This window comes from Siphateles boraxobius, unplaced genomic scaffold (genome assembly GCF_051911475.1).
Source record: "Siphateles boraxobius isolate OS27281-9 unplaced genomic scaffold, OSU_SipBor_1 55, whole genome shotgun sequence".
Lineage (NCBI taxonomy): Eukaryota > Metazoa > Chordata > Actinopteri > Cypriniformes > Leuciscidae > Siphateles > Siphateles boraxobius.
This window is the reverse complement of record NW_027509181.1, coordinates 3,482,425-3,495,711: the sequence shown is the minus strand read 5'-3', so window position 1 is coordinate 3,495,711 and position 13,287 is coordinate 3,482,425. Positions and strand designations below refer to the sequence as shown.

The 13,287-nt window shown below is 36.7% G+C and overlaps 1 protein-coding gene across 1 annotated transcript in view; it reads right to left on the bottom strand.

The window, feature by feature from the left end:
• The window catches only part of dbf4b (DBF4B-CDC7 kinase regulatory subunit), a 38,496-nt gene extending 25,597 nt beyond the window's left edge, over positions 1-12,899 (bottom strand). The window contains exons 1-3 of the mRNA XM_077205881.1: positions 12,747-12,899; positions 1,185-1,300; positions 932-1,060 (exon numbers count right to left, since the gene is read on the bottom strand). Of these exons, the coding sequence (XP_077061996.1) occupies positions 932-1,060; positions 1,185-1,300; positions 12,747-12,765 (264 nt within the window). The 5' untranslated portion in view covers positions 12,766-12,899. The remainder of the gene's footprint in view (positions 1-931; positions 1,061-1,184; positions 1,301-12,746) is intronic.
• Positions 12,900-13,287: the final 388 nt, after the last annotated feature.

The window sequence follows — 13,287 nt, the reverse complement described above, 5'->3', positions numbered from 1 at the left end:
AAAAATATGGCGAATGCGTCTTCTATGTTCCACATGTCTCTGTTGATTCATCAGACGTAGATAAACGAACACAGGCCACACAACAGCTGGAACCGGCATTTTCTGAATGAAAATAGTATTAGACACGTTGACGCTGCGCGTGACGTAGTGAGGTTTGCTGCGCGTGACGTAGTGAGGTTTACCGCGCTAATTTGCATATAGTGGTGTCCCATTTTATAGGGAAAGATCTTCAACTCCACTTCCCTTGTTGAGGGGACTTTAATTTCGAGGGCACTCAAAACCAAGTGGAAGTTTTAAGGGAGGAGAAATGGGACAGGGCCTAAATATGTGTGGAGCAGCGATTACTGTGAACGGAGCTGAGGTACTTTTAACACAATCTGCACGCATGTAAATAATTAAAGGTTTGTGCTTCTCTGTGGGGGAAAAAAAACAAACCGTACATATATTTTTTTTTAAGTGATTCGCAGCCTTTGTGATTTCATGATAGCACTATGCTATATTATGATTGTAAATGGTTTTAAATAGATTGCGTAGCCTTAGAAAATGTTGTAATAATGCGATTCATGGATTCTTGTCTGTGGAATGCGCCACTTCCGGTATTTTGCCGGTTACTCGACACGGGTAAATTGCAATCGAGGATTTTTTAAAATAGAGTACTCGACTTAAATCGAGGAATCGTTACAGCCCTAATATACACCTTGGATGGCTTGAAGGTGAGTAAATTATGGGAAATGTTTGGGGGAACTGGCCCTTCAACCCTAACCATACCACCAAACCTGTCCATAACCTTACCCGTATCCTTAATAGCAGCACAAATGTTTTGCAATACAACATGAACAGACAAACACACAAAAACGTTAGGTACAATGTACTTATGTAAGTACATAGTAGCTAAAGACACATACAACATATGAAGGGATTGGGTACATACCAGAGGCTTGGGGGTTCCAGATTGTTTCCCTCCTGCAGTACATGAACTATCCACCAGCAAATCACTATGAGCTTCTTTAGTGCCCGTCACGACCACATTCACATCCTTAGTGAGAAAACTGTCTACTTTCTATACGAAACAAAAGACAGAATGTGATTCAACACTATTTAACATTACTTTGCATATAGGAAACCATAACTACAATTTCTTGCTTTGTCCTGTACAGATGAATGACAAAAATTATATCTCTCACCCCTCCCAGACGGATGATGATGTCAGTGAGTGTGGCAGACTGCTGTCTCTTCACGTCATGCAGGTAGAAGGATTGGCTTCTCACACCATCAAACAGATCTCCTGTCATTTTTTTAACTGAAACAAATTTATGAGTGTTTATATGCATGTTAGTTAATCTGTGGGGGCCTTAAATAACTGAATTGCTTTATTAAATTATTATTATTAAATATAACTATTATTATTATAGTAAGTTAAAGTGCAAATGCTAGAAACCCTATTTGTTTTGTGCCCTAAAACCAAACCTAAAGACTTGAAACTTGGTCAATCGGATTTCTGAAGGATCATATGATACTGAAGAGCTGAAAATTCAGCTTTGCCATCACCAATAAATGCCATTTTAAATTATAATCAAATAGAAAAAATTTCTCTTGAATTGTAATAATATTTCACAATATTACTGTTTTTATTGTATTATTCATCAAATAAATGCAGCTTTGGTGAGCATAAGAGACTTATTTAAAGCTGCAGTCCATAGTTTTTCCTCTTTGTTGCCGTCTCTGTTCGAAATTTGCAATGGCAGTTATTTTCGGAATTATCAGCTTTACGTGAGTTATGCCTCGGCATGGCACAGCGCGGTTGAATCCAATGTTTTGAGGAGAATGTGAGGATGTCAGTCGGTGTGGATACTGTCATTTAGAATTACAGATTCTACTTTTTGGAAGTATGACCAACATAAGAATTTTCACCGGAAAATTACAAATTTTCGTCCTCTGAACAAGTAACATCCATTTTTGTTCTGATCAACTAAGGGGAAAAAAGCATTGCAGTAAATTGCCTTGATTAAATCTAACGATCGCTTATCATATCATGTCAAACCGTGCAAATTATACTTTGTTCTGAAATTGTTTATGATAACAACAATTTTTGAAAAACCTACTTTTGCAAACTACTCCTAGGTTTTTGGCCTGATCAGAACCAAACCACTGCAGAAATATTCTCTGGAGAGATACTATTATCATCAAAAAAATTTAAAATTTCAATTCATGGTTGCTAAGGGGAACCAAAATGTTCGATGTGACCGGGGCCCCTTTTACTAAAACAGCTATAACTTGTGAATGGAAAGAGATATTTTCGCTAAACTCGGGACACATGTTTATGAGCTCAATCTGAGGTCTCATGAAATAAATCACAATGATTGGCCACTTGGTGGCGCTATAACAGGGAAATCATGAAAATGGCTATAATCGCACCCAACCATTAGTCCGATGAAAATCATGCAGTGTCTTTGTCCAGGGTGCCATGATAGTCTATCAGAACATTGGCGTATCTAAAAAACTCAGTATGCGTCATCGGCACAATGCCCTGAAGGAGCCAATCAATGTCACCCATGGATAATTTTTATGCTCTCATAAATATGTGTCTAATGTGTCTAAGTGTCTAAACTTCAAAACGAAATTAGATATTTACAGCAGATTTGACACACATATGTATGGGCACACTTTGAGGACACCTAATAAAATTGGTGGAGATCCATCAGGCAAGACATGGTGCTATAACAGTAAAAAATACTTTAAAAAACATATTTTTCCTTAGTTAATTGCCTGTATTGGCTGTAAATGGTCTTTACCATCTATGATCTAAGTTTATTTGGATCCCCATTAGCCACTACCCTAGGCAGTGGCTACTCTTCCTGGGGTCTCAAGTAAAAAATACAAAACTACATTTAATCAACAACAATAAAAAGTCAAGTCAATGACACATACTAACCCAACATTCATTTCAAATATAAAAATCAACAATTTACTATATATTATGCCATTAAATGTTCCTTTGAATATTTTTTTTAAAAACTAATTTTTCTCGTTAAAAAATATTTAATATCAATGGTAAATCATTCCACAATTTCCATTTTCCATACATTAAAGTCTATTGTTTTGCAGTGGTTTTTGAAACAGGAAATAAAAAACATGCCTTTTATGCATGTCTGGTGTACAATAAAACAAAATACAATAAAACAAAAAGTTGAGAGTACAGGACATTAGGAACTCTAGACACAGAAATATTTCTTATAAAACAAACCAGTGAGACAAACTTTTACCAGTGCATTCTTATTATATTAGCCTTTCTTTTACAGTTTAAAGTGAGTTGTGTCACCCTGTTCTGGACTAATTGTAATTTTTCAATGTTTTGTCTTTACTTGATGCACTCGACCACACCACTGGGTTATAATCTAAGCAAGAATCATTGTTTGCACAATTTTAGAAATACAGTGTTGTGGTAAAAAGTTTACACATCTCTTAGGCTAATAACAGACGAACCTCTTCCCATACCTGATACCTTATTTTCTATCTGTTTTGACCACTTCAGACTACTGTCTAATATAACTCCAATAAGTCTCATTTCCTCTACCTGTTCAATAGGCACAATCTTTACAGACAAATTTAAATTGATGCAATTTGATGCAAAAACAATGCTTTTGGTTTTTATCAAGTTTAGAACCAACTTATTATTCCGTACTACCTACGTTTGTTTTATCATCTGCAATTCTGCATAGGCTACATGACTGTCCATGCACACTTTAAAACAAGAGGAAGATCATTGGTCTAAAACAACTTCCTTGAGGCACACCACATTGCAACTCGTTCACATCTGAACAACTTCCATTATAAAACACACATTGTCCCATTAGACAGTTAACTTTTAAACCAATGTACAGTAAGATAAGTAAATTTGTAACATTTCAGTTTATCCAGCAATATTTATGATCCAGTAGATCAAAAGCCGAGCTAAAATCTAACAATACTGCTCATACTACGTTATTGTCATCAATATCAATCTGTGCTATCTCAATATGCATGCTGAAAATTAGAGGGCAAATTATTCTCCTTTAAGAATAATTGAATTTGCTCACAAACTACCATTTTCAATACTTTGCCAAGAACTGGTAGCAAACTTATTGGTCGACTATTAGGCCATCCTTAAAATTATTCTTGTTTGCCGTAACCCGACCGAACCTGTCAATTTAGGACCGACCCAATTATTTTTCCTTTTAGTCCGACCGACTTGCCGGTTGTACACTTGCGTTAAGACCGACCGATTTTTTTTTACTCCTCAAACAACTAAAACAAATTCAATAAAATAATTAATATTAATTATATTTTAGTAAGTATTGTGAATATAAATTGCTTATGCCTACATACAAACGTGGCTACATTCTTTTAAATAAAAACCCATGGCGTCATCGTCATCTATGACTATTTTTATACCATTGGTAACGCATGTCACACTATGGCTTGTACGTTCGCTTCGTTTCATTCACTGTTCGTGCTTAGTAATGATGGCTGCGGCTGCAGTAAATAAAATGTTTGCGGTCACCGTTCAAAGTCATACGGGTTCGGGCACCATAATGCATCTAAAAAATGCATTAAAACATCTCGACACCGCTTTAACTTGGCACGAAGTTCTGGAAAAACTGTGCACAGATCTTTTCCCCTCCCTTCTCCCCTGTCTAAGGGCTGTTACATGGTCAACGTGAGTGACGCGCTCCCTTTCATAGTCTAAACAGTGGATGCAAGCAGATCCAAGCGTCACGGGTGATGCGTGAAATGCAATATACCGGCACTCACGCAACAGGGGGTAGTAGAGTCAGGTGATATTAGTAGTCGGGTCACGTCATATTCAGATCAAAACGGCAACTGAAGAGGAGTGCATATTGCTGATTTTACATGGGCGGCAACAGAGGCAGCGCAGAGATAAAAGTTAGGCGGTGGTATGTTCGCCCTGTCCAAAAGGCTGCATCAATCGAAGAAGACATTAGGATGGGGAGTCTGTGTCTCTGGTGCTTCCCATGCGAAGCCTGGACGAGGAGAGACATTTCCAGTACTTTAGGCGCCAAAATGATCAATATTATTTGGTCATATAAATGCGGATGTATACGTATAAGCTCGTATATTTTTTCCTCTTTGCCTGCCATTGCATTCAAAACCTTCTTCTGTAAACATAATCTACTTGAATTAATGTACAATACTTGCAATGTCGCCCCCACCGACAACGCATAGTATTGCGTGCATCGGTGCATCGCGTATCAAAAACTAGGACGACACATTTGGCTACGCATCGAAGCATAATGGCGGCCGAAGCGTAGCAATAAGTAGCCTTGCGCACGCGTATGCGTACCGATGCGTTGACTATGTAACGACCCTAACGGTGACCGTGCCGACTGACCTGAAGGAAACCACTAAAATGTGGTGGGCCACCACCACCGGTCTTTTTTTTAACCAAAAATGTGTTTTAGGTGGACAGATCAATACAGTACACAGAACATGTAGGATGTTGGAAAATAATGTCTTTTCTGTTAACCAAATGCTTTTTAATATTCACTTTTACTTCAATGCAAGTGAACAAGTGCACCGTTATTTGTTGCTTAGTGACGTGTGTGTTCAAGTAAGCCAGAAATGCGCAGATTCTATGTCTCTCAAATCGAACACGATTTTTTCACAAAAGTGATAGCCCTAAAACGTAACCGGTCTCTGATTTGTAGGTTGCATTGACACCTAGCGGTGGATGCACGGTTTGAAGACCCAGTCAGTGGCGTCACAATATGCAAAATTGTTTAAATTCATACCTACGTAATCACCATGACCAAAATTTTACTTTTTTTTTTACATTGAATCTTGAAAAAAAAATACACCTTATTCTGCTCTAAACAATGGGCGCCGCCATGACGACTACTCCGGTTGCCTACTTCCGGTTCGTACTGTATTAGCAGTGAGAGAATGAGTTCAGGCTCTACATGTGCTGTTGTTGGTTGTTTTAACAATTCAAAAAAGATAAAAAAAACCTTTTAGAAACTGGGTGCTTTGAGCATAAGATAAAAAGGAGAGAATGCCTATGTCCGGTTCGTATCAGCTACATTCAATACCAGAGAGTAGACATTTTTGGTTAGCTGCGCTAAAACTGAAGCATCCAACGAAAAAGGTGTAATAGGTTACCAGTAGGGATCAAGCAAAAATAATATTCGAAGATCGCTGGGTATTATGCAATTAATATTCGAGAATCGCACCCCTCCATCACATCACGCACACATGCATGTAAAGGCTATAGGCTACACACCAGAGCACATGAGCAAAGCGGAGCAGTGTGACGCTTAAATATAAGTTAAACAAAAAAAAACTAAACATACGTTTTATATTTAAGTTTCACAATATAATGTTTTTTTTTTAAATTATTTAATCTATGTTGATTATATGAAAAGGGAACCGCATAAGATGAGTCAGATATGATCATAAGATGCCCAATATATCGGAAAACATTTGGAATGGCTCAGACATGATTTTGACCAATTATCAAGTTGTTTTGTAGAAAGCCTTTCTTTAAAGTGAATTTCGTTTAGTATAAATTGTATCTTCATTTTTATCAACAAATTGCCTGGAAAAATAAATAAGAAACACAAATAGTAGATATACAGCCAGGACACGGAGGCGCGGGCGCGTGAACTGGAGCGCGTCTTATTAATCAACGAAACTCAGCTTATAAGTTACTTGCCTCACATACATGATAAGTATATCTATAGAAAGCTTGAAATGTTTACTTTTAAACAAAACAAAATGATTAAAAACAAGCAGAAATGGGCTGCTCTCTGCTTATGTATAGGTTAATTCGCATGAAGTGTGCATTTCCCTCTATAGGCGCGTTCACTACTGCGAAGATGTCGAGTCAGTATCATCAAATTTATCTTTGCAGTCGACACTTAAAGAAAACACTAGTTATTAATAAACAATTCAAATGTTTAATGCATAATCATTAAATCATTACTTTTACCGGGGGGGTTTTGTGGCAAGCTTATGCGTGCGTTGAGATGCAGAATAGGCAATATATTACGAAAACGCTCATCATGGTTTAGCATTCTCTCCCATATAGTATACATAACTTCCAACCCAACTTCAGTCGTGCACGGGCAGGGCCAGCCCTACTTATTTCACATATTTTCTAACCAGCACATCACTGCGGGCGTTCTGAGCAAGCGGCGCCTAATCTTCATAAAGCTTCGAACCGGAAAAGGACAACCGGCTTCCGGTTCAAACCCGCTATGAATCATGTGTAAATTCGCTAACCAGGAAAAAGGTGGATAGACCTACCTACCGACCCTTTTTTAAAATTGTCTTGCTGTTACTGCAAATATTTTTAAGGATGGCCTTATGACGATTAAAACACAGTGCTGCATTTTCTGTAGATGAATAACCTTCACATCTTTGCAAGCTAAAGGAAAAATCCCTTTTTCAATACTGATATTAAAGATGTGGCAAACTGGTTCTGCCAAAAAACATTTCTTCTCTTAATTTATCAACTTTACTTATGAAAATCATTGAAATAATTTCCAATTTCATATGGTTTAAAAATAGTTAAAAATTAGTCACCTGTAATAATAATAAAAGGAATTTGACTTGATTTCCTATCCATTATTTCGAGTGTACTCCACATTTTTTACAATCTTATTTAACTTCACTTATTTTAATTTTGTAAAACATTCTTTTCTTTTTCCTATTAATTTTAGTTACTTGATTCCTTAGGGTAACTAAACACTAAAACAACTTTTTTTAGTTAATGATGTGTAAGAATGGAGCTTCATAAATGCTGTTCATTGATTCGAGTACATTTTTTGACATTTGGGTTTAAAGTGTTGTATGGTGTAAAAACGTCTGAGTGCTGCCCTCTTCAGGTTGAACGGTGGCTACTGCAGTTGAATTTTCCTATTGGAAGTTGTGCTAACCACGCCCTTGTCTACAGAGAGATGCGTCTCAGGTGCACGCTGACAATGCATTATCAGGATGAACTTCCTTATAATTATCAATCCAACATACATTATTTACATCTGTAAAAAATGATACTTGACTGAATCTCTTATATGAGCTTTCATAAATTACTTTTGTTTTCCGAAGTGTTTACATGCTTGCTAAATAAAACATAATATCTTTTTACACATGTGATTAAAAAGGCCTTAAGGGTAACTAAACCCCTGCTCAGACCCTGACTCCACCCACTGGCAATATTTGAAAAATGCTGGAAAAGTGGGCAGAGCCCAGCGGAGATAGAGGGGACGAACCGAAGGCGGGGCTGAGCCGGGGGCGTGCACCGGAGACCCGCAGTGACGGATTAATTGACAGCTGCTGTCAGACTCTGAGGGTGCTTTCACACTGGCAGTTTAGTTCAGAACGGGGCACGGTTCGCATGAAAAATCGCTAATGTGAACGCTGTCATGTGGACCCTGGTGCGCACTGGGGTACCGAACCCGAGACTACCTGGAGGAGGTGGTCTGAGTTCGGTTGCTCCCGAGCCGTACTGCGGTTTATCGTGTATATGTAAAAGCAACACGGCCCCGGGTGCACACTTGTTTAGGAATAAAAGTATCCTGCGCATGCGTTTTAGCCGATTATGATGCATTTAGTTAAATAAAACACATGTGAGGGATGATAGTGTTGATGATTTACCTTGGATACGAGCAAGAGTGATCCTGCAGTGTATTCACGCGTAGTGCGTGCAATCAGGGCAACAAATTAATGGAAATCCACTATCTCCTTTTGCAAGCAGAGGAAAGACACCTTATGCGACACACACACACACAGTAAACCTGTGTTGTTTACTCAGCTATGCATAATAGCTTCAAATTAATAAAAAACACAATATATTGACCCGAGTAGTGTTTTCTGTCCTGCGCAATGTTCTCATTGCATACGTTTGCAATGACGTAAGATGCACAAACATTGTTGTAGGGAGATACCCAAGGTATAGCTATGAAATATGACAAGACCAGAGAGTTAAGTCCAGTTAATTCATTAATTCATCCTGATCGTTTTCAATACTCGCAATTCCAACTCCTGACTCGCTCGCTACGGTGGTTTTGACGAAACAAGATGGTTTTTATACTGCCAAGGGCGTGGTAGCTCGTAACAAGGGCGTGGTGAGCTGGAACCTGCTTTCGTCACCTGCCACCCCAAACATCCAATAGGAAAATTCAACAGCAGTAGCCACTGTTCAACCTGAAGAGGGCAGCACTCAGACGTTTTTACACCATATATTGTATAATTAAAACACTTTATACCAGGGGTCTCCAACCTTTTTTCATTTGAGAGCTACTTTTTAAAAAAAGATAGTGGCCGAGAGCTACTCATGTAATCCAATACTTTAATCTCTTAAATAATGTCTCATAACTCTCATATTAACAACTATCTAAACTGTTTTAGACCTTTAAAAGAGTTTTTGTAGGCCCATATATGTCACCCTTAAATGTCAGAGAAAAGAACAGAATCAGAGATAATTTTTTTAAAGAAAATTGTACTTTGCATATTATACTGTAAAAACAAAACAGAATTATAGTTGATTTTATAGTGCATCTTAACTAGAGATGAAATGGCATCTAAAGATTATAGTGACCAAAATGATCACGGTTATCACAGAATCCTGTTCAAAAAGTACTAATACTACACAATAAAATCAATAAACCAAGTTGTATCTTGAAAACCAGCAAATAACAAATATAATTAGCATTAATATGCACTTTTTGTTTACATGAACATTAAAATAACAACATTAAAAATGATGGCCAGATTTTAAAGGAGTACTGGACATGTTATCTACTAGTATGTAGCCTACAAGTTCAAATAAAGTTTTGACAAAAAAGATTTATAAAAAGAAACCTTGCATATTTCAGCCTTTTAATCATTTTTATAAAAAGAATGAGTCAAAAAAGATCAATTACTGAGGCACATTTTACAATGCACATTAGCATATCTTTTATTATTAATAGTAAAATTCGGTCCGGTTTTCCCGTGGTGTCTGTCGTTGCTTTGCAACCATGCACCGCGCTCTCCACAATGACAAAGAAGTTTTAGTAGCTAATGCATTTTTTCATCTCACTGCGCCTGGTAAAAATTAGCGCGTCGCTTCAATTATGAGCTTCCTACATTTGAAATAACGAACTTGAGCGCGCAAAAGACGCATATGTGAACGGCCCCTTGGCGAGCTACCTCCAATCAGACCACGAGCTACTGGTAGCTCGCGAGCGACGTGTTGGAGACCCCTGCTTTATACCCAAATGTCAAAAAAGTTACTCGAATCAATGAACAGCACTAATAAAACCCCATTCTTACAGATCATTAACTAAAAAAAGTTGGTTTAGGGTTTAGTTACCCTTTAAACTACTTGAACCCCAATAAATGCTGCTTGCAGCTTTAATTATCCTTGTTTTCGCATGGTCTCTTTTTTTCTGTAGCCACTCGGAAGTCCAAAGTCATTTGCATTTTACAACAGGTGAATCTCCAGTTGTATCTGGTGATTTTCATTTGAACCTTTCTGGATCCGCCATCAAATTGATAAGTTTAATTATATCAAGTGTTGTGAGAAAAGGCTATAAATCTCCACCTCCAACATCCTCACACGCAATACAGCCTAGCCTACTAGCCGAGACTCTTCTTTATGTGGACAGATGTGATGTAATGACGCAAAGACATGCTTGAATTTCCCGTGGAAATCCACCAGTACCACTGGAATTAAAAACATTATTACAAGCTTACTATTTTGAATCGAGCTAAGGCAAGCAGATAGTTTTGAACACTGGCTGGTTATGTAAATTTTTAACCCAAAAAATGTACGGACTGCAGTAAAAAAATAATAATAATAAAATCACATTTTAGGAGTAATTGACAAATTCCTCATTCCTTGAGTTCCAAGATGCATTCTAGCCACTGTGTTATTTTTGCTTGCTCTTGCAATGCTTGCTATTGTTTCATTTTATGATGTGTGATGTGTTGCCTTCACAAATAAAGGGAATGTCTCAATTTTAAGGTTTTAAAAAAATCACAGGACAATAGAGTGAAACAGTATTTTTTTCTTCTTTGGCATAATATGTTGAATTTGTGCTGCTTAGACGAAGTATTGACAGTTGAAACAGACACAACTAAGATTATTCATTCAATAAACTCAAAAAAACTGCTGATTCTTACTATCACTTCATCTCCTGTTTCCTGCTCTTTTCGCTGGAAAAGTTTTAGCTACTAGACTATAGACAGTGCTAACTGGTTTTGGGTATCAAAGAATATCAAACAGAACTCTGTTGACTCACTGGTTCAATTCGATTTCAATCCAATCCGATATAAGTTACTTTGGAAATATTTACACCATGTTAAAATTCTCTCAAAGTGCTGTAAACTATAGGCTACAAGAACAGGAGAAAACCTGCATTAAATCAACATTTACCCTATTTTGTTAGCAAACATTACTAGTCTTGTCAGATGAACAAATTAATACATGCAAGTTAATCCACAATTGAAAAATGTTTGTCTTCATAAATATTATTAAAATCAAAAAATTGGCTTTCCTCTCCGAAATGTTGTTTCCTGAAAAGTTGGTTGCAACTTCCGGTTCACACAGACATTAAATAATAAAGGAATAGCCTACATAATATTAGGGCTTGGCATTGACAGAAATGTTACGATTCAATTCAATTTGATTCAATATAAATTCATTTAGATATATCTGGTACAGTGCATGTCAATTTTTTCTCAAGTAAAAGAAATAAACTTTATTAGTATACAACCATTTAACTTGCATATAAGTGAGATTTTGTTATGGTGACGTTATAATACATTTTTAACAACATAATTATCTTTCTTGTCTACTCAAATTTGTTTTTTAAAATATAAACATAGCCGTCTTAAAACGTGTTAAATATAACAAATAAGTCATATATATATCAAAATGCGCCTCTCTAGAGTTCATTTTTCTAGCTAACTAACAAGTTTATTGTATTTAATGTTTGAATTTCATGATGATTTTGACTATATGAATGAATCAACTGCAAACAAGTCGATTCTTTGGTTAAAAATCAACATTGGCTCATCAAAATGTGCACATTAAAATGGAGAATTTGATATTTTTAAGCCAGCCCTACATAATACAGTACATACATTAGCTGAAGTCTTCATTAACAAGGGGTTGGAACAATATCGCTACAATATTCGGATGCATTACAACCTACATTTGACCTGGATCCTAATATCGATCTTTCGTCAGTTTTTTTAATTGACTTTTTTAGCTTGCACCTCCTAACCTATTTTATGAAATTTATCAATAATTTTGATGGCAAGATGCCCAAAAGGCTGCATTTCGATGGTGGTGTATAAATTAAACTTAAAATTAAATCTCCTTGTTATAAGAAAGACTTGCCTCTATTTGTGATTGTGTTCTTGGGTCAATAATGATCAAATACACGTTGAACATGTTAGCATGTTAAAGTTACGTTAAATAAAAAAATGGTAACGTTAATACACTACCCCACTTAATACCTGATAACTGGATAAAAATAATAAGGATAAAATGCTGATATTATGATCGATTTCTCGAATTATTATGGAGTGAAACATTTGGGCATTTGTACAGTTAAACGCATTTAAAAAACGACAACATCCGGCGAGTGTAACGTTACTGATAAACGTATAAAACACAAAAGCGCTAACGTTAAACCTTTAAACACGACCTGATCGCATAAGGTTAGACGAAAACCACAAAAGAAAAATATTTAGCTTACCTTGAGGGCCTTTGCTCATAATGAATAAAAAATGTCGTGATTTTTTATGTATTAAAACATCCTAAAATGTATAGTTTTCGAGCGTTACAAATATAATACGCATTGTGATCTGTGAATCTTTTCAAACGGCCCTCCTAAATCTCTTCTTCGCTCGCCCCCTGTCTGCTGTAGCGCGCGCTGGATACAGGTTACCGCCATCCACTGGCATCCACTGGCATTACAGTTGCTCCGAAAATTATTTTGACCTTAATGGGTAACCATAACTATGATGGGTAACTCTATATTTTTTGACAGGAATGAAAACGAGGCTGTAAAGGGTAGCCCTTGCCTCGGGAGTAAACATAATCATATCACGCTATTACTAATGTATTTATTTTTTAAGTTAGGATGTAAATACTATAACACTATAATAATAATATGCTTTGTTGCCTCTTCAATTCTTGTCTTTTGCACAAGAAAAGTAGTTAAAATCTAATATGAAGCCTATTTGTCATGCACAACAGTTCAACTAAGAGTAAAATATGCCAGTCACAGTTAGCTC